This window comes from Notolepis coatsorum (genome assembly GCF_963971535.1).
Source record: "Notolepis coatsorum genome assembly, chromosome: 15".
Taxonomy (NCBI): Eukaryota; Metazoa; Chordata; class Actinopteri; order Aulopiformes; family Paralepididae; genus Notolepis; species Notolepis coatsorum.
This window is the reverse complement of record NC_140179.1, coordinates 33,393,388-33,414,856: the sequence shown is the minus strand read 5'-3', so window position 1 is coordinate 33,414,856 and position 21,469 is coordinate 33,393,388. Positions and strand designations below refer to the sequence as shown.

At 43.5% G+C, this 21,469-nt stretch overlaps 1 protein-coding gene across 2 annotated transcripts in view; it reads left to right on the top strand.

The window, feature by feature from the left end:
* The first annotated feature begins 788 nt into the window (after window positions 1–788).
* braf (B-Raf proto-oncogene, serine/threonine kinase) overlaps window positions 789–21,469 on the top strand; it is a 78,535-nt gene continuing 57,854 nt past the window's right edge. For both annotated transcript variants that reach the window (XM_084330645.1, XM_084330646.1), the window contains exons 1-3: window positions 789–974; window positions 8,633–8,734; window positions 17,742–18,044. In XM_084330645.1, coding sequence (XP_084186771.1) covers window positions 801–974; window positions 8,633–8,734; window positions 17,742–18,044 — 579 coding nt within the window. In that variant the 5' untranslated portion in view covers window positions 789–800. The remainder of the gene's footprint in view (window positions 975–8,632; window positions 8,735–17,741; window positions 18,045–21,469) is intronic.

The window sequence follows — 21,469 nt, the reverse complement described above, 5'->3', positions numbered from 1 at the left end:
TACCTGTATCACTGTACATAATAATACTACAACTCTGTACATCTAATTAGCACTATTACTCAGTAGTACTCATTTATATATGTTATACCCAGTTTAATCACCTGTACTGTATACATTGTATATTACTATTACACTTTACGTGTACATTTACTGTTACATTTGCACTCTGGTTGGATGCTAAACTTATTTGCGTTGTACTGTACTTGTGCGGTGACAATACATTTGAATCTAATCTAATCTAATTATTACTATTATTACTATTATTATTATTATTATTATTATTATTATTATTATTATTATTATTATTATTATTATTATTATTATTATTATTATTATTATTATTATTATTATCATTAATTGATGTAAGCTTCTTTGTTGCAGCTGTGAGCCACTTTAATAACCTTGTTCCAGAGTTTATTCTCTGTTGTAGTTACCATGTTAGGTGTCCTGCATCAAAATCATGTAAGGATGAAAACTAGACACATTCACACGCACGCACACACTCACGCACGCACGCACGCACGCACACACACACACACACACACACACACACACACACACACACACACACACACACACACACACACACACACAGTGTCTATCTATCCCAGTGTGGCTCCCCGTCCTGCGCCTCTCTCTGTCTCCCCCTCCTGTACAACCAGCCCCTGCGCGCCTCTCTCTCGCCTCCCCTCCTCTGTTATTTCCCACTCACTTTTCCTCTCTCGCAGTTCAAAATGGCGGCAGCAGCCGAGTCTCCACCGCCGCCCTCCTCCTCCTCCGTCTTCAACGGAGACGACACCATGACGGACCGCGACCGGGAGGAGAAGAGCAGCAGCGAGGAGCAGCAGCAGCACCGGGGACCGGAGGAGGAGCAGCGGCGGGGCGCCACCACCGGGGCCGGGCTCGACGACTCCTCCACCTGTTCCGCGGCGGCGGGGAGGATGATGATGCCCGAGTGTCCGCAGGACGAGGAGGTATTATTATAACTTGCAGCGGGGCGCAGAGCGCGTCGTGGTACCGGGGGTACCTACCGTCCTACCGGGGGCTCGAGAGCTCGGTCGTACCGGGGGTGGTGGTGGTGGTGGTGGTGGGGGGTAGGGGGGTGGCTGGGGGAAACGGGGCTTTGGAGCAGCGGTGGCTATGATGCGCGTCTTCAGGAAACACCGGCTGTAACGTGGACCTACTTGGGGGGGGGGGGGGGGGGTTGCAGGGGAGACTATGGTTATTTATATTATGAAATATGAAAGGGGTACGTGGAGTTTTTTTTAGTGCGCGGAGCCACAGTGTTTATTTCAGGCCTCTCTCTGCTTTATGTCATTCTGCTCCTCTCCTCTCCTCTCTCCGTGTTTCTTCCTCCAGGAGCTCCCGTACTGCAGCTGCAGAGAGCTGCTGCTCGCTGCTGGGCCACAAAGCTCATCATGTCGCTATATGTTGATGACACCGAATCTGTGAAAATAATATAACTTGCAGCACGTCGTTATACCGATTCCCCGAAATCAATTAAATTATAGGAGGCGAGCTGCGCCTAATTGAATTGATTTCGGGAATCGGTAATGTGATGCAAGTTATATTTTCTCACAGATTCGGTGTCCTGTCTGTCACCCCCCTTTGCCTCAAAGAGGAAAGAGGAGGATGATGATGATGTTAATGAGTTTTGATGATGGTGATGGCTAACTGAAAGTCAAGTGTCTTCTTGTATACGACTACATTCGCCTGCTAATACAGAGACAACCGTATCTTTATTATAGATCATATTTAGATTCATCATTGTATTGTCATCGTACAGCACATAGTACAGTACAACGAAAAGAAGTTTGGCATCCAACCAGAGTGCAAATGTAGCAGTAAAGTGCAACAGCAATATACAATGTACAGGTGATTAAACTTGGTACAAAATATAAGTTAGTACTACTGAGTGTAGTGCTAATCAGATGTACATGTACAGAGTTGTATTATATAAATAGAGACAGTATGACTAATATGGCCAGCATATTCAGTTTATATTCAGTTTATATTCAGCGTAATGGCTGCCCTCCTACAGAACAGCCCGGTCAGGCAGTGGCCACACACTGACCATGCCGAAAAATCATGACTACAACATTAAACTACTAGCTTTAGTCTTATTGGGTCACAGAAGGCCTGTTAGTGAAGTTTCCGAGTGCGTTACTGTTGTGATGAAGTGTTGCAACACATATCTATCTAGCGAGTTGCACACCTCATGACAGCAACACAAACACGATCACACCCCATGTGAGGTCGACATTTGAGAACTAATGTCTAATGACGATGTCGCAATATTTCAAGATGGACATTTGAGAAGGCATATGCCAAAGGAACTCTGGCTAGGCCTATATACCCTTGGATAGGGTTATTTAATAAGTACCACGTTTGCTATCCTCTGCCGTATAGGCAGTGAGGTAGACGCATGTTGTTGTTTTTCTTCAAGTTCAAGTTTTATTTGTCAGATATAATAATGTATGAGCCTCCTGAGATTGTGCTTCATACAGTAAAAAGTCAAAAGAATAAAGATCCAACACTATACAAACTAGGGGTGTAAAGGTACACGTATCCGTACCGAACCACACCGAACCGTACCGAACCGTTCAGTACGGCTGTGTACCGAACGAATACAACGCTATGTTAACCACTAACAACCGCCCACCGGGGGCTGTTTTTTCCCCACAATCTAATATAATAATTTTTTTATTTAACAAATCTATTATTAATTTCAATATAGAATATTCGTTGACAGCCCTACAAGTACAATTAGTTAATGCACACTACATCACCCCTGAGTGGAACATGGAAAGCCAAACTTTCACCCCACTGTACCGAAAACCCGTACCGAACCGTGACTTCAAAGCCGAGGTACGTACCGAACCGTGGTTTTTGTGTACCGTTACACCCCTAATACAAATGATACAATATACTAACTAAAGTACAATCTAAAGTACAAAATGCAAACTTTTTAAAATGCAAAAATGAGGTAGGGATCTTACGCTTGCCTATCGAGAACTATTAAAAGACTTAACGAGAATCCTGTACGAATCTTTCCATTGCAGTGCTCCCTGTAAAGTCTTAACGCCACCCCACATTGCAAGATAACCCCCCCCCCCCCCCCCCCCCTTCAATATAAATCGCAACTGGCTTGTTACCAGCACGACGACTGCTAAATGACCGCGTTGGCGGAGGTCCCATAGTGTCGCACCGAAAGACACTGGGGGGGGGGGGGGGGGTGACAGCAGGTGTGCTCCTCCGAGCAGCCGCACGGATACGACCTGGGATTATCACAGAAGTCATTAACATTTAGTTGCAGACTGCGAAATGATTGCCTTTGTCCATTTAGTGCACCGTAGGCAGTACACCGCCACCACCAGCTTCCCACCTACCCGTCGGCCTCCTCCGGTTTGTGACACGGTGTGGCTTGTGGTTCAGGGACGCTCTTTAGCCGAGGAACGTCTGTGTCAGAAGAAGAGCGTCACGTTATTCGTTGCAAATCTAACGTTTACCAAAAATAACGTCTCTTTTGAGCAGTTTTTAGAATCTAGGCTATAATTTGATTCGATCCCAATTTGTATTGTCATCACACAGCACAAGTACAGTACAATGTGATTAAAATGTAACAGTAAAGTGTGTAACAGTAATACACAATGTACAGGTTGGTATAAAATTTATAAATCGGTACTACTGAGTCATAGTGCTAATCAGATGTATGTGCAGAGTTGTATTATTAATGTAATAATAATGAATGTACAGTCAGTGATACAGGTATAAAGACACTATGGTAGTAAGTTATACAGGGCAGCAGTTTATACTCTAGTAAGAGTAGGTAAGGGATATGTACAGATATAGTATCTACAGATATGTAAAAGGATGTTATGCAGGTATATACAGATGTGGATATATATACGGTAAGAATAAATATATATATATATATGTGGTATAAAGACACTATGGTAGTAAGTCATACTGGCCAGCAGTGTAACTACTAGTAACAGTAGGTAGGGGATATGTGCTGCAGTGCAAACATGTTTTTTGCTTAAAAATACCCTTTTTGTCTTTTTTTTTGTTTACTTTTTTATAAAGCAACTCTATTCCAAAGTAAGTTAGAAACACGTGGAATAGACCTCTCCATTGTGCCGTTTGGACACATTTAATTCTAAATGAGTTTTAATTCAAACCTACGTAGGCCCATACAGTCTGTGACTCTGGAGACCAGACAGGATCCGGGGGCCAAACTTTCCTGGCATGAATGGGACATGTAGACCCACCAGCGGGTCTCAAGTGGCCCATTAACCCCTGGGAGGCCCTAAGGTGTGAACCAGGTGGTCCTCAGGTGGTCCCCAGCAAACAAAACAAGCGGTTAGATTTCACCGCTGTTAGCGACGTCAGGTCTCTTTTTAGAGCACAGCGTCGTATTGTACTGAGGTACAAACCGTTTACTGTCCGGTCATAACAGTTAATTAGGTGCTCTTTTATTGCTTTCTAGTATATGTCTTAATAACATGATCCGATAGAGGGCTCCATCCCATAATGGTTCTGTAAATGACGGTAGATCTGAGGAGATTTGTCCTAGGTGTTGTTAAGAGATATAATGAACTGGCCTGTCTGGTCATATAGTTACTATGTACGCTACTGGTCACATGTACACAACTTGGTCACGTATTTACTGCTTTTTAGTTCCAGATTTTAGAATAGAGTTTTACTAGGCTGCTGCTGGATGGCAATGACTTGTACTAAGATTGTAAAATCAAATATATAAAAATATTCTCAGGGGTCCTGTAACTGTTACAATTATATTTTTCCAAATTGGGGGTCCACAGAATAATGGCCCTGTTTGGCCTAAATTATTGAGAATCCTTAGAGTTGGCTTTGAGAAAGCTTGATAAGATGAGATGTTCCTTCATTGATCCCCTTGTGGGAATTCGGGCGTCATAGCAACATGGGGGGAGGGGAGGTATGGGCAGGGTAATGGTAGAAAGACATAAATATAGGCAATAAAATTTGATCTGAATATAAAAATGCTGGAAAAATAAACTGTAAACAAAGCGGTGCAGATGAAAGAGCCCTATCGGTTATTTTATACATTACAATAAATATGGCAATAAAGAATTTGAATCTGAATGTATACTATGAGTAAAAGTAAATAAACGGTATACACAAGGTGCAGTATGTACACAAGGTACCCTATAACTGGCATGGTATATACCGGTAGGTCATATGTTGTAGTCCGTGCAGGTTTTGGTGACCACACTTAGTAGTCAGACATTCTTAATAGTTATCGAGTTCTGCAGCCGTTATATCTGTTATATAATTATTATCTTGAAAACTGAACAAGTTGCTGCCTAATCTGTTTTTAGAAGAATATAATTAATAATCCAACATATGCACAGGCAGGTCAGTCTCCCAAGCGGCTCTTACATGCAGTGTGCACGGTTCGCCTACTTCCTTGACTACTTCCTGGACTACAGGATGAGGCCTATACGGCTGCGTTCACACTGCAAGCGGAGTGGCCCAAATCTGATTTTATTACTCATATGTGTGACTTGGATCTGATTCTTTCATGACACAATGTGAACAGATTCAGATTTTCAGATTCAGAGTTTTATTTGCAACATGGAAGTAATATAATCATACGTTTTCATAAAAAACATAAATACAGTTCTACCATGGGCAAAAGGAGCAGGAAGAACTTGAATACATCTTATAATTACCTGCCCCCTATTCATGAACTAAACAAGTATCGCATGGAATTCAAGCTTTTCAATTCTGATTCGGGCCACTTTCATATCTGGTCCTAAATCAGATACAGGTCTGATAATTCTTTTTGCAATGCAACCTACTCTAGACAGTCATGCGACTTTCTTGCAACTTTTACATCACTCTAGATTGACATTTGTCACAATTGTATGTTCTTTATTATTAATTTGCGCATGCAGGTCAGTTCAGGAGCGTGACCGGTTCACACTGGAATCTGATATTGGGCCACATTAAAAAAATTATGTAAACAGCCGAACAAAAAAAAAATCGGATCTGAGCAATAAATCAGAATTGAGCTCTAGGCCTGCAGTGTGAACGTAGCCTAAGCCAGTTCATCTACTAGTAGCCAGTTAATTGGATCAATTAGGAGACTTAATATTAACACTTTGATTACCAGCCATGCGGTGCGCCTTACCCCCGTTAAATGCCACCACCCACTTCAATGATAGTGTTGTGAACGCATAATCTCTGTCTTAAATTATGGCTATGTGTCTAATCTGCCCGTTGTTTATCAATGACTTGTTTGCAGTCAACATTGTCGAAACGGATTGTTTTTGAATCGCTTCATTTCCGTTTTATAGCATTTTGAAAAGCCCTCGTTTTCAAGGAAAATATAAAGATTCTGTGATAATCGGCATTTACTGGAATATTCTGGCATACACAAAAAAGTTGTCATTTTTCGGCCTATTTATGAATAGTTTTCAAATAAACGCTAGATTATCGATAGTATGTGTACTTATGCACGTTATAGAAGCGGGCTGAAATATCGATTCTCTCATTTCCTGATCACTCGCACAGCCACACACACACACACACACGCATAGGGCAAACGCTGATATATCTGTGAAAATAGCTCTGATTATCCTAAGACTGGTAAAATAAATTCCTTACCTCAGATCAGATGTTATCCAAAAAGATTATTCCAATTCCTGATCGCCATTCCAAATATCGATTTGCGTTTATTGATTCAGCGTTGGGTACTGTAAATACATAATCCACGCGTTTTCCGGGCCGGCGATCACTTGGTCTCTTCAGTTGGCTTGACGGAAAAGTAAAATGAGGAAACTGCCCCCCCCCCCCTTCATCAGTCTAAAGTAATGGGGTGCAGTTACACAGGGAGAGACGATAGGGGGCGGCATCTTCCCAATTGAGCTCAGAGAGAGTCTGCAACACTAACCTGAGGCTCGATTGATGAAATATGAATTCAAATCGCCAATAAAAAGAAAATATGACAAACAAACGCTATATAGCGTTGGCGGGCACTCAACGGTCGGCATGAACTAACGACAAAACGCGTGGCTGGCATCCAAAGTGTTAAGAGGACTGAGCTAAACTAGGTCCGTATTTCTTTATGTTTTTAGACAAACTCACACAGTGCCTCCTAAATCCTCTTAATCGGACAGAAAAAACGTTTTGAAACAGCAAGACTATAGGCTACAGCATGTAGGCATGTCGGATAATAGTAAAAGGACAATTGTGCCTGTATTGTCTTATCTACTGTAGCCTCATAAAAGCTACTGACAACAACTGCAATATGGCTGATGATGGTTCAACGACCCAGGCCAACAGGGAATTCCACGAGTGTTATTGTGTTGCAGACTTGCAGTAGACCGTGATTTGGGAGACGAGACGTTTCATTATTATTTCATCATCTTTGCGTCGGACAGATTCATTTATGGACCATCGGCTTGTTATCTTTGAGGCCCCGATACCCTGTCACTCACTGTTGTTTTTAAATCCCCTTTTTTGCATTGTAAAATAGGCCTAGCTGTAGGCAGAGCTGAAGTTGCTCGCGATTTATTAGTAGGCTAATGTATTCAGTAGGTCTATAGCCTGTTCCTGCTTCGACTACCTGCAGAAGCTAACCGCTAACCGCAAAATGTAGTTATGAGTGAAACTGAACTTCTCAATATCAGTTTTATCTTGTGACAAAGTTTCAGAGTTCAATCTTGCTCTGTTTTGGAGAAAAAAGGCTATAACGAATTGCAGTGACCACAAAATCACTGGATAGTCAAAGAACTTTAAAGCCATTTTTCTCAGTTTCACTGTTTGCGTAGTTACTGCGGTTAGCTTCCACAGGGCAGTGTAACTGTAGCGTTTTCCACCAGATTAACCTAAAGTTCTGCTCCTATATCTACACCCTGGGGGGGGGATCTGGGCCCGGTTCCTCAGCTGACAATGTGCAATGTGTGAAAGGCTAATTTGATCACGTGAAAAGCAGAGAGGACCATCGCTGCATAGTTCAGTGGTGAGAGGAAGAGAGGTGCTCTTTTGTTTAGACATACTAATAATAATAATAATAATAAATTGCACAATTGGGGACGGGGGTTGAGGGGAGCGCTGTGGGGGACGTAGGGACATATCCACCCTATACAGTAGGTTAGGGCTGAGCCCGAAGCCTGTTTTTGGGCTTTGAACTTCGTCAGGGTTTTTCGAACGGACGTTTGAACCTTCGTTTAAAATATTTCTTTATTTAATTTTTTTTTTACATAAATATCCTCAAACTAAATCCTCAATTTTAATAAAGGGGTTAATCTGATTAAATTAGTCTTATTTTTCTATTAAATCAACATGAATATAACTCATCAGTTTTAATACTATAATATTAGTGTAGCCTAATCTTTATCTGCAACTGTGAAGAAAAACCCCATTGGTTTAAACAGAATGAATAGACACATACAACATATATACAGTATATATATACTTACATTTTTATTATTAAAAATAAAAAATTCAAATGTTAATTTAGAATTCGAATGCCAACGTAACGGACGAAGGTCCGAACGTTTGGGCTCAGCCCTATCTGTCTGACAACACAATATGGATGATGTTCATGATGATGATGATGGTATTTTTTTTATTTTTATTACAGATTTGGAATATTAAACAGATGATAAAGTTGACACAAGAACACCTGGAGGCTCTTCTGGATAAGTTTGGGGGGGAACACAACCCCCCCTCCATATATCTTGAGGTAAGTGTGGTTTTGCTTGTTTTGCTTTCTGTTGCAACACCGTTTTATTGAGACTATATTAGATTAGATTCAAATGTATTGCACAGCACAAGTACAGTACAACGAAAATAAGTTTGGCATCCAACCAGAGTGCAAATGTAACGGTAAAGAGCAATAGTAATATACAATGTACAGGTGATTAAACTGGATATAAAATATATAAATGGGTGCTACTGAGTAATGGTGCTAATCAGATGTATGTACAGAGTTGTAGTGTTAATATGTACAGTGATACAGGTATAAAGACACTATGGTAGTAAGTCATACTGGCCAGCAGCGTAACTAGTAAGAGACAAATAGTAAAACTAATATTTAGTTTTGAATATAGTTTCAAGTTTCAAGTTTCTTTAATAGTTGTCATACAGAAGTACAGAATACTTTTATACAAAATGCTTCTTACTGTTGCGCTCCAGAGACTGTGCAAGACAAGATAAGTATGAAATAAAATAACATAGTAAAATTAGAAGTAAAAAAAATGAGGTCACAGTGTTCAGTTTAGACATATGTACAATGTTCGATGCAGAATAGACGTAGTTACCATACAATATACAATACTGTGCAGTGTACTAATATACAATACTATATAGTGCAAGGCAGAAATGGAGAAATGGGACGAGGTGCAATTTAGGTACAATTCACAGTAGGTGTACGAGTTGTAGTGCAAATCCTTTATCAATAAATATAAAGTGTAAGTGTGTTTGTGTGATCTAAAGTGTGGAGAGTGGGTGCTGCAGTGTGTTGTTTGTTTGAGTGAGTGTGTGCGTGTGGGTGTGTGTGCTGTGTGCATTTGATGGTTGTTGCATAGTGATTATTGTTCGTTTAGCAGCCTGATGGCCTGGGGATAGAAGCTTCTTCTGAGTCTTTCTGTGCTCGCCTTAAGACTCCGGTATCGCTTGCCTGACCGCAGCAGTTCAAAGAGGCAGTTGTTCGGGTGGCTCGAGTCCTTAATAATTCTCTTAGCCTTCCCCTTGCACCGCTTGTTGTAAATGTTCTGGAGGGTGGGAAGCCCCCCTCCAATTGTGCGTTCGGCTGAACGTGTCACTCTTTGTAGTCTGCTACGGTCTTGTGCAGTGCTATTCCCAAACCAGGAGGTGATGTTGCCGGTCAGGATGCTCTCTATTGTACATGAGTAGAAGTTCCTAAGGATCTTCTGACTGACTTGGAACTTCCTTAGGCGCCTGAGGAAGTAGAGGCGTTGTCGTGCCTTCTTCACAACACTGTCAATGTGTGTGGTCCATGTCAAGTCCTCGGATATGTGGGCTCTGAGGTACTTGAAACTGTTCACTCTCTCAACCGGTGCCCCGTCGATGCTGAGGGGGCTGTAGTCCTTGACCCCCGACCTCCTGAAGTCCACAATCATCTCTTTTGTTTTGCTGACGTTCAGGGAGTGGCAGTTCTCCTGACACCACTGTGACAGGTTCTCTACCTCTTCCAGGTAGGCCCTTTCGTCGTTGGCAGAGATCAGGCCCACCACTACTGTGTCATCAGCAAATTTGATGATGGTGTTGTTGTTCCGCTGTGCTACGCAGTCATGTGTGTACAGGGAGTAGAGGAGGGGGCTCAGAACGCAGCCCTGGGGGGCCCCTATGTTGAGCGTGATGGATGAGGAGGTGCAGTTGCCGGCTCTTACCACCTGGGGTCTGCCCGTCAGGAAGTCCAAGACCCACTGGCAGAGGTCATAGTTCAAGCCTAGGTCCCTGAGCTTGGCTATGAGTTTGGAGGGGACTATGGTATTGAATGCTGAGCTGTAGTCGATGAACAGCATTCTCACATAGTTCCCCTGCCTCTTGTCCAGGTGTGATGCTGCTGTGTGCAGCACATGGGCTATGGCGTCCTCCGTGGACCTGTTGGGGCGATATGCAAATTGCAGAGGGTCCAGGTTGATGGGGAGGGAGGAACAGATGTAGCCCTTCACTAGCTTCTCAAAGCACTTCATGGCTATGGAGGTGAGGGCTACAGGGCGGTAGTCGTTGAGGCAAGCGGGCGTAGATTTTTTGGGTACAGGGATGATGGTGGACTTCTTCAGACAGGTGGGGATGACAGCCTGTTCCAAGGACAGGTTGAAGATGTCAGTGAATACCGGGGCCAGTTGGTCGGCACAGACTTTTAGGACGCGGCCGGGGATGCCGTCCGGTCCTGCTGCCTTCCTGATATTCACTTTTTTAAAGATCCGTCTCACCTCATGCTCTGTTACCCTGAACACTGAGTCTCCATCAGCAGACCCCCCCCCCCCCCATTGCCGTGGTTTGTAGGCTGGTGTTGTTATTCACAGCCTCAAACCTCGCATAGAAGGAATTGAGATCATTTGCTAAGGAGATGTCACTGTTCAGTTTGAGGGGGGTGCCTTTGTAGTCTGTCATTGTTCTGAGGCCCTGCCACATGCCTCTAGAGTCAGCCTGTTCAAACTGAAGTTCAACTTTATCCCTGTAACGCCGTTTTGCCTCTATTACTGCTCTCCTGACGTTGTATCTTGCCATCTTGTGTTCTTCCATGTTGCCTGTCACCAGCCCGGTGTTGTATGCTGATGTGCGCACTTTCAGAGCGCTTGTTCAGAGACTTGATAGCCAATAAGAATGGGTTACCAGCAGACAGAGATGAGGGCAAAGGCTAAGTAGCCTGTCATCCACATCCAAATGCAAGGCATTCTTTTTAACAGAATTTACTATATTATTGCGATATTATTTCCACTGACCGCTTTGAGCCCGGCCTCCTACTTCCCCCCTGGCCCCCTGCTGGGGGAAACATAGTTTGACAACCACTGTTTTAGAACCACAACCGGGTTTCCCTTGAGCGGTGATGCTGGTAATAATCGTCATATGAACGATCCAATATCGAATCCTGAAATCCAGATATTGATCTTTTATTGGATGCCTTTGTCGGTGGATGTGTGATAACAGATTTAACAGTGTTTATTATTATGAGTCAGATAGTCCTAACAGTTTTTATTATTAACTCAATGGCTGCCAACAACGAGTATACTTGTTACAGCCCGCCAATCGAATAATGCCTGCAACGAGTTATCGTTATTGGATCATTATTTCTTTTATTCGCTATTTCCATTCATAAATCATCCAGGTATGCTGTGGTACTGTGTGGCAATGTGTCTGAGATCGCAACGGTCTGATACCGCCGCCTGGTGGTATGCGGCCGGTATTGCACTTCCTTTCTGACTCTGTATGTGGCTGTGCGTCATTGAAAGTCATCCGGGCGGAGTTTTCTTGTAACGTGGATCAAGATCTTCACTCGATCGAATTGAATTGCTTTCGGGACACCGGATTCATTATGCTGTGGGGGGTTATGGCGTGGGCCAAATGGACATACATGTCATTAATTGCGTGCATGATTGTGTGCGAGAAGTCGATCAGTGACGACACTTAGGTTAGCCAGTTAATGTGAGCTAGATGGAAAGACAATGTAACGTTACTAGGGCTGCACGATTAATTGTTTTTTAATCGAAATCGCGATTTGGAATGATGCAATTATCAAATCGCCAAGCCTGCAATTACATTTTTTTTTTTTTTTTTTTTTTTATTTAACCAGGAAGTCCCATTGAGATACAAGATCTCCTTTGCAAGGTAGACCTGGCCAAGATGACAGCAATAACATTTGCAATACATCACACAGCAATAAAATGTGCGATACATCACACAAGAACATAATAAATGTGCATGTATACAATACATCACATGTAAACACAAAGCAGAATAGTCTACATGATAGTAAAAGTCTATAATACAGGGTAATACAGTAATTTTGCAGTTGGGACCCGACTACAGAAAGCAGCAACATGCTTCTTGTAAAAACTTTTTAAAATATGTTATAATCGCATCGCAAATCGCAATCGCAATATCTGTCAGAATAATCGCAATTAGATTATTTCCCAAAATCGTGCAGCCCTAAACGTTACTGGTGAAAAGGTGATTTACCTTGGAATACTCCTGTGCCAACTTGCTGTACTTTGCTTGCAGGTCTGCAGCCATTATTGCTGGATTATGAATAGCCCCAACTTTAGCCAAGGTAACGTTAAAGCTAAAACTAGCTTTTCAGCTAGCTCTTCAGCTAATGCTAATAACACCAGCAAGCGAACACATCAGAGCTCCCCGTCACACCGCTCTGTCGGGACGATGGCATTTAAGAAAGTATCTGCTGTTAAAATGACAAACAGCATTGACACTTTAATTCACGGTCGATATAAAACACGTTTCTTTTAATGCTCACTCGCAGCAGGAGGATACTGCACGTGTTGTTGATAAATTACGTCATATGGGATCGGAGCATAGCTTTGACGCGTACTCACCGATACCAGCATTTTAGGCTGTATCGGAGGCATTTCCGATACTGGTATCGGTATCGGAACAACTCTAGTTTTCATAGCCATCGCCCTGATCAACGAATGCCGTTATTGACAATCAATTAATCAGAAACGCCCCCCCCCCCCCCCCCCCCCCCTTTCATGCATGCATGATGGAACATAATATACCGATCATATGCATTTGAATTTTTTATTGTAGCATGTATAGGGACGAAATGCCAATGGATTAAGTATAATATGCATCGCAGGCTATTACTAGCCTTCCAGGAATTACCCCAGACCACTCTAAAACCATACTTATATTCACCACGGTATAAAATGAGAATCTATGGATGGAAAAAATATTCCTTTTTCACATCTTGAATGATAGATACTCGATGTCAAATGGGCCATAGTATTGCATATATTTTTTTTAATCCTCTCTTTCTCAGATTTTTCTCTGTTTTTATCCCCGTCCCAATTTAGTCGTTGTGCCAATTCCCCCCTCCCCTACCTGGTTGTTGTGCGCATGTTCTCCTACTGGTCGGTACAAGGGAACCCTGAAGTCATCCGCACGCTTCCTCCGACACGTGCGGCGACAGCGAGGACTCTCATTGGTGAAGTGTAACGCGTGGGAGGTCACGCTGCCTTCATCAAGTCCTGCCTCCGCTGAGCAAGGGCCCAGACCTGACCTGTAGGCGTCGCTGTCCACAACGCCAGTTTCCCACCCTCGACTTGCCCTCCCCCTAACCGGGTTAGTATGACGATCAGCCCAAGCCGCAGGCAATGCTGACTCCGGGAGTCGAGACCGCAGCCTCTTGCATTGGTGACGAGCGCAATCGCCGCTACGCCACCTGACCGCCCGAGTAGTATTGCATAATATAGCTATAATATTTAAATAGTTATAGCCCTGCAAACTAGGTGAGCGACTCCCACCATTTACAGCGGTGGCGGTAGCTACTACAGGATGAGGATAATAGCTGGCAGTCAATGAGTTAAAGGGCCAACCACGTATATATACGTGGCAGGGTTGTTTTGGCTTTTATTCCATTGTAATATCCTACTCAATGTCACCGAGCGGCACTGCAGATTTACCCTACTCTTGGAATTCGGAAAAGTGCATTACCGGCCAGATGCTCACAGGGGCGCTGTCTCGATAATGCAGTGTTCCCTGTTACAGGCCGTTTTTAATTTTTTTTTATTATTATGAATGGACTTTTCTGTTAGCCTAAAGCTATGCGTGTAGCCGATGGCCTGGAATAGTTTTTGGGACGCTGAATTCAGTATGCAGTAAAGGAATATATCATCAGCCAATGGACATATGGATCTACCAGATGGCGATCGATAACTGGGAAATCCTTTTTGCAGTCCAACCGGCCACAGGTAAGAGCAATTTGACGTCAATTACAGCCCGATCGGGACTTGCTCTCATAGCCATCCACCCGGTCAGCGTATGAGGCTACTGAGGCTAATGCCGTTATTGGTAATCAATAATCAGAAACAACGTCCCCTGCCCCCCCCCCCCCCCCCCCCCCCTTTCATGCATTCATGGTGGACCATGATACAGACGATTTGCATTTTGAGTTTTAGCTCTAGCTTGTGTATAACCGAAACGCCATTCGATTTAACGTTATTAGCTTAGCACCCTATATCTCGCGTTCCAGGGAATACCCCAGACCATTCTGCTATAACGCTCATATTCAAGAGGCTATAAAATGGGAACGTATTGATGAAAAAATTATTTATTTAAGGCATCTTGAAGGGACGGTTTATAGTGTCAATTGACAATGAGAATGGACAGATATCACTAATATAAAGTATAGATTTAGCTCTACAAACAGCCTCACGGACAATGAAAGTTTGTTTTGAAATGCTGGCCGTATAGAGTGGGATTAGACGGATCCCAATGGCCCCGAATGTGTTAACACATTCGGGCCATTGGGATTAGACAGGGCCCACTCTATACGGCACGCATATCAAAACAAACTTTCATTGTGCGTGAGACAGTATGTATCTTCTTGTCTAACTCCAGGGAAGATGTTAAATAAGCTAATTTCCCAAAATGTTGGAGTTTTCCTTTAAGAGTCAGATAGTCCTAGTACTGATCCGACTTTTTCAGTCCCGATACCGATCCAGCTATTTTAGTCATATCGGGGCCGATATCGGATTGGTGCATCCCTAGTCCTAAATCCTAACAGTGTTTATTATCAACACTTTCCGTGCGAGCCATGCCAGACAGTCCTATATACCCCGTTGCGTGCCACCGCTCTATTCAATGACAGAGCTCTTACATTTGTGAACGCATAAACTATATCTTAAATTATGTGTCTAATACGACCGTCGCTTATCAATGACTTGTTTGCAGTCACCATTGTCGAAACGGATTGTTTTTTAATCGGTTCATTTCCGTTTTATACCATTTTGAAAAAAAAAAAATTCTGCAGGAATCGCGCTTTACTGTAATACACAAAACACGTTGTCATTTTTCGGCCTATTTATGAATAGTTTTCAAATAAACGCTAGATTATCGATAGTATATGTGTACTTATGCACGCTATAGAAGCGGGCTGAAAAATCCATTATCTTATTTCCTGATCAGCTACACACACTCACAGCCACACACACACATATGGGACACGTTGATATATAGGTGAAAACCGCTCTGATTATCCCAATACTGGTAAAATAGATTCCTTACCTCAGATCAGATGTTCTCCAAAAAGATTATTCCAATTCCTGATCGGCATTCCAAATATCGATCGCGTTTATTGATCCAACGCTGGGTGGTCAAAAGACATATTCCACGCTGTTCTGATGGTGGGCAATGACTGGGATCGTCTCCGGTTACTTGCCTGACAAGTAAAATGTGGAATCCGGACTCTTTTTTTCCCCATGCGTTTCATTCAATCCAATCCAATGGGGTGCAGTACCATCCGGAGAGACGATAGGGGGCGGTATTTTCCCTGTTTGAGCTCGGACAGATCCCCACTGGTAACGTGAGGCTATATTGATGAAAAAGTTATGGAAATCGATAATAAAAACGATTAAACGACAAGATTTCTCGTCGTTGGCACTGAAAGTGTTAAGAGTCAGATAGTCCTAACGGTGTTTATTATTAACACTTTGAGTGCCAACGACGCTATGTCGTTAGTTCATGCCGACCGTTGAATGCCAGCAACGCTATATAGCGTTTGTTTGTAGTTTTTTTTTTAATTAGCGATTTGAATTCATATTTCATCAATCTAGTCTCACGTTAGTGCAGCAACCTCTCTCTGAGCTCCATTGGGAAAATACCGCCCCTATCGTCTCTCCCTGTGTAACTGCACCCCATTGGATTAGACTGATGGGGGGGGGGGTCCAGTTTCCTCATTTCTCATCCGAAGTGATCGAAGTGATTGCCGAGCCGGAAAACAGTGTGGAATACATATTTCCAGTACCCAGCGCTGAATCAATAAACGCAATCGATATTAATGGCGATCAGGAATTGGAATAATCTTTTTGGAGAACATCTGATCTGAGGTAAGGAATCTATTTTACCAGTCTTAGGATAATCGGTTCTGTTTTCACAGAGATATCAGCGGTTGCCCTATGTGTGTGTGTGTGCTGATCAGGAAATGAGAGAATATATTTTTCAGCTCGCTTCTCTAGCGTGCATAAGTACACATATACTATCGATAATCTAGCGTTTATTTGAAAACTATTCATAAATAGGCAGAAAAATTACGTTTTTTGTGTATTCCAGAATATTCCAGTAAATGCCGTTTATCACGGAATGTTTATATTTTCCTGAAACTTTTCAAAATGGTATAAAACGGAAATTAACTGATTAAAAAACAATCCGTTTCGACAATGTTGACTGCAAACAAGATTAGACACACCATAATTTCAAGATTCAAGATCTCAAGATTCAAGAGTTTTAATTGTCACGGCATACAGGTATACAATGAAATGCGGCTGGTCTTGCCCGCGACGATGTGCAATACAGTGGTACAACATATAATAGAATCCAATAAAATACAGTGGTACAACATATTAATAGAATCCAATAAACAGTGCAATAAACAGGTACATGGTGTGCCATCTCGGTATCTGTACATTAGTATTTACAGAGCATATAGGACATGCTAGTTAGCTTTAGTAGTGCAATACACTGTTCCTGATGTTATACTATTTTAAGTGGCCTTTCCTCTGGCCATAAGTGTGCGTGTGTGCGGCATGAGTGTTAAAGTGGCTGCTAGTGTGTGAGCGTGCTCAGCGTGCGTGTCGTGTATGTACTTGTGTGTGGATAGTTCAGTTTCTGTGTCTCTCGATGTTCATTGTTCAAGGCTCTGATGGCCTGGGGGAAGAAGCTTAGCCTAAGCCTCTCCGTCTTAGTCTCTAGAATTCGCAGGCGTCTGCCTGACCTCAGCAGCTGGAACAGGCTGTTATAAGACATAGATTATGCGTTCACAACGCTATCATTGAAGTGGGTGCTGGCATTCAACCATGTTTTGACCATGTTCACCAGTGGCATCCAAAGTCAGACAGTCCTAACAATTCTCAAGTTCACCAGCTGCTAGTTCTCCAGCAATTGGTTGTGTGGAGCCTGATGGCTACAGCCCGATCGAGTGGGGATCGAACCCCCCTAACCCAGATGCCTGTGTTTGTGCCATGCCCTAACCCCCCCCCCTCCTCCAGGCCTACGAGGAGTACACCAGTAAGCTGGACGCCCTGCAGCAGAGGGAGCAGCAGTTGCTGGAGGCCATGGGCAACAACGGCACGGAGTTCTCCTCCTGCCCCTCCCCCACACCCCCTCCCACCCTCCTGGACGTCACGGCGGCCTGCTGTGGCGCCGGCGGCGGGACCCCGTCCTTCTCCTCCTCGGCCCCCAACACCCTGGCCGTCCTGCAGACCCCCACCGACGGCAGCGGCCGGGCCAACCCCCGCTCGCCCCAGAAGCCCATCGTCAGGGTGTTCCTGCCCAACAAACAGAGGACCGTGGTACGTCGTCGGGGGGGGGGGGGGGGGGGATCGAGGTTTCAGTTGAACCCTTTCACTGCCACACTATAGAAGGTTTAACCCTTTACTATCACACTACCGGCGGTTAACCGTCGGTAGTGTGATAGTAAAGGGTTAAACCTTCTGTAGTGTGGCAGTGAAAGGGTTAACCTGCCGTCATGTGACAGTGAAAGGGTTAACCTGCTGTGTGTTGTCTCAGTGAAAGGGTTAACAGTTTGGTAGTGCGGCAGTGAAGGGGTTAAATTGCGATTTTGTGCTTTCTAAGTGGTCATTACATATCATCATTACCCAAAAGTACATGAGTTAAAATGAGCACATAATAAAGAACAGTGACATTCTTTACATTATCATACAATATCTTCTTCCTCTTCAATCGGTGCACCCGTTATTAATTATTTTGAGGTTATTTTGACACATAATCAGCCGCCAGAAATGTTATTAAATATGCAAAATCCAGGAGCTTGTCGAGACGAGTTCAAGTAAGAGCGCAGTAGGCTTCAGTATAATAATAATAATAATAATAATAATAATAATAATAATAATAATAATAGATTTAATTTATATAGCACACTTTAATCTCAGTGAGCTCTCAAGGTGCTTCACAGCAGAAGGAAAACAAAATAAAAAATATAATAAAAAGGTTTAAAATAGCAGTAGGTTCAGTATAGCAGTATGTTCAGTATAGCAGTAGGTTCAGTATAACAGCAGGCTTCAGTATAGCATTAGCTTCAGTATAGCATTAGCTTCAGTATAGCAGCAGGCTTCAGTATAGCAGCAGGCTTCAGTATAGCAGCAGGCTTCAGTATAGCAGCAGGCCTCAGTATAGCAGTAGCCTCAGTATAGCATTAGCTTCAGTATAGCAGTAGCTTCAGGATAGCATTAGCTTCAGTATAGCAGTAGGTTCAGTATAGCAGCAGGTTCAGTATAGCAACAGGCTTCAGGATAGCAGCAGGTTCAGTATAGCAGCAGGTTCAGTATAGCATCAGGCTTCAGTATAGCAGCAGGTTCAGTATAGCAGTAGGTTCAGTATAGCAGCAGGCTTCAGTATAGCAGCAGGTTCAGTATAGCAGTAGGTTCAGTATAGCAGCAGGCTTCAGTATAGCAGCAGGCTTCAGTATAGCAGCAGGTTCAGTATAGCAACAGGCTTCAGTATAGCAGCAGGTTCAGTATAGCAGTAGGTTCAGTATAGCAGTAGGTTCAGTATAGCAACAGGCTTCAGGATAGCAGCAGGTTCAGTATAGCAGTAGGTTCAGTATAGCAGTAGGCTTCAGTATAACAGCAGGTTCAGTATAGCAGTAGGTTCAGTATAACAGCAGGTTCAGTATAGCAGCAGCAGGCTTCAGTATAGCAGTAGGCTTCAGTATAACAGCAGGTTCAGTATAGCAGTAGGTTCACTATAACAGCAGGTTCAGTATAGCAGCAGCAGGCTTCAGTATAGCAGCAGGTTCAGTATAGCAGCAGGTTCAGTATAGCAGCAGGTTCAGTATAGCAGTAGCTTCAGTATAGCAGTAGGTTCAGTATAGCAGCAGGTTCAGTATAGCAGCAGGCTTCAGTATAGCAACAGGCTTCAGGATAGCAGCAGGTTCAGTATAGCAGCAGGTTCAGTATAGCATCAGGCTTCAGTATAGCAGTAGGTTCAGTATAGCAGCAGGCCTCAGTATAGCAGTAGGTTCAGTATAGCATCAGGCTTCAGTATAGCAGCAGGCTTCAGTATAGCAGCAGGCTTCAGTATAGCAGCAGGTTCAGTATAGCAGCAGGTTCAGTATAGCAGCAGGTTCAGTATAGCAGCAGGTTCAGTATAGCAGTAGCTTCAGTATAGCAGTAGGTTCAGTATAGCAGTAGGTTCAGTATAGCAGCAGGCCTCAGTATAGCAGCAGGTTCAGTATAGCAGCAGGTTCAGTATAGCAGTAGCTTCAGTATAGCAGCAGGCTTCAGTATAGCAACAGGCTTCAGGATAACAGTAGGTTCAGTATAGCATCAGGCTTCAGTATAGCAGCAGGTTCAGTATAGCAGTAGCTTCAGTATAGCAGCAGGCTTCAGTATAGCATCAGGCTTCAGTATAGCAGTAGGTTCAGTATAGCAGCAGGCTTCAGGATAACAGTAGGTTCAGTATAGCAGCAGGCTTCAGTATAGCAGCAGGTTCAGTATAGCAACAGGCTTCAGGATAACAGTAGGTTCAGTATAGCAGCAGGTTCAGTATAGCAGCAGGTTCAGTATAGCAGCAGGCTTCAGTATAGCATCAGGCTTCAGGATAACAGTAGGTTCAGTATAGCAGCAGGTTCAGTATAGCAACAGGCTTCAGGATAACAGTAGGTTCAGTATAGCAGTAGGTTCAGTATAGCAGCAGGTTCAGTATAGCAGCAGGTTCAGTATAGCAGCAGGTTCAGTATAGCAGCAGGTTCAGTATAGCAGTAGGTTCAGTATAGCAGCAGGTTCAGTATAGCAGCAGGTTCAGTATAGCAGCAGGTTCAGTATAGCAGTAGGTTCAGTATAGCAACAGGTTCAGTATAGCAGTAGCTTCAGTATAGCAGCAGGGTTCAGTATAGCAGCAGGTTCAGTATAGCAGCAGGTTCAGTATAGCAGCAGGTTCAGTATAGCAGCAGGGTTCAGTATAGCAGCAGGCCTCAGTATAGCATTAGCTTCAGTATAGCAGCAGGTTCAGTATAGCAGCAGCAGGTTCAGTATAGCAGTAGCTTCAGGATAGCAGTAGCTTCAGTATAGCAGTAGGTTCAGTATAGCAGCAGGTTCAGTATAGCAGCAGGTTCAGTATAGCAGCAGGTTCAGTATAGCAGTAGGTTCAGTATAGCAGCAGGGTTCAGTATAGCAGCAGGTTCAGTATAGCAGTAGCTTCAGTATAGCAGCAGGTTCAGTATAGCAGTAGGTTCAGTATAGCAGCAGGCCTCAGTATAGCAGCAGGTTCAGTATAGCAGCAGGTTCAGTATAGCAGCAGGTTCAGTATAGCAGCAGGCCTCAGTATAGCAGCAGGCCTCAGTATAGCAGCAGGTTCAGTATAGCAGTAGCTTCAGTATAGCAGCAGGCCTCAGTATAGCAGTAGGTTCAGTATAGCAGTAGGTTCAGTATAGCAGCAGGGTTCAGTATAGCAGCAGGTTCAGTATAGCAGCAGGTTCAGTATAGCAGCAGGTTCAGTATAGCAGTAGGTTCAGTATAGCAGCAGGCTTCAGTATAGCAGCAGGCCTCAGTATAGCAGCAGGCCTCAGTATAGCATTAGCTTCAGTATAGCAGCAGGTTCAGTATAGCAGCAGCAGGTTCAGTATAGCAGTAGCTTCAGGATAGCAGTAGCTTCAGTATAGCAGTAGCTTCAGTATAGCAGCAGGGTTCAGTATAGCAGCAGGGTTCAGTATAACAGCAGGCTTCAGTATAACAGTAGCTTCAGTATAGCAGCAGGG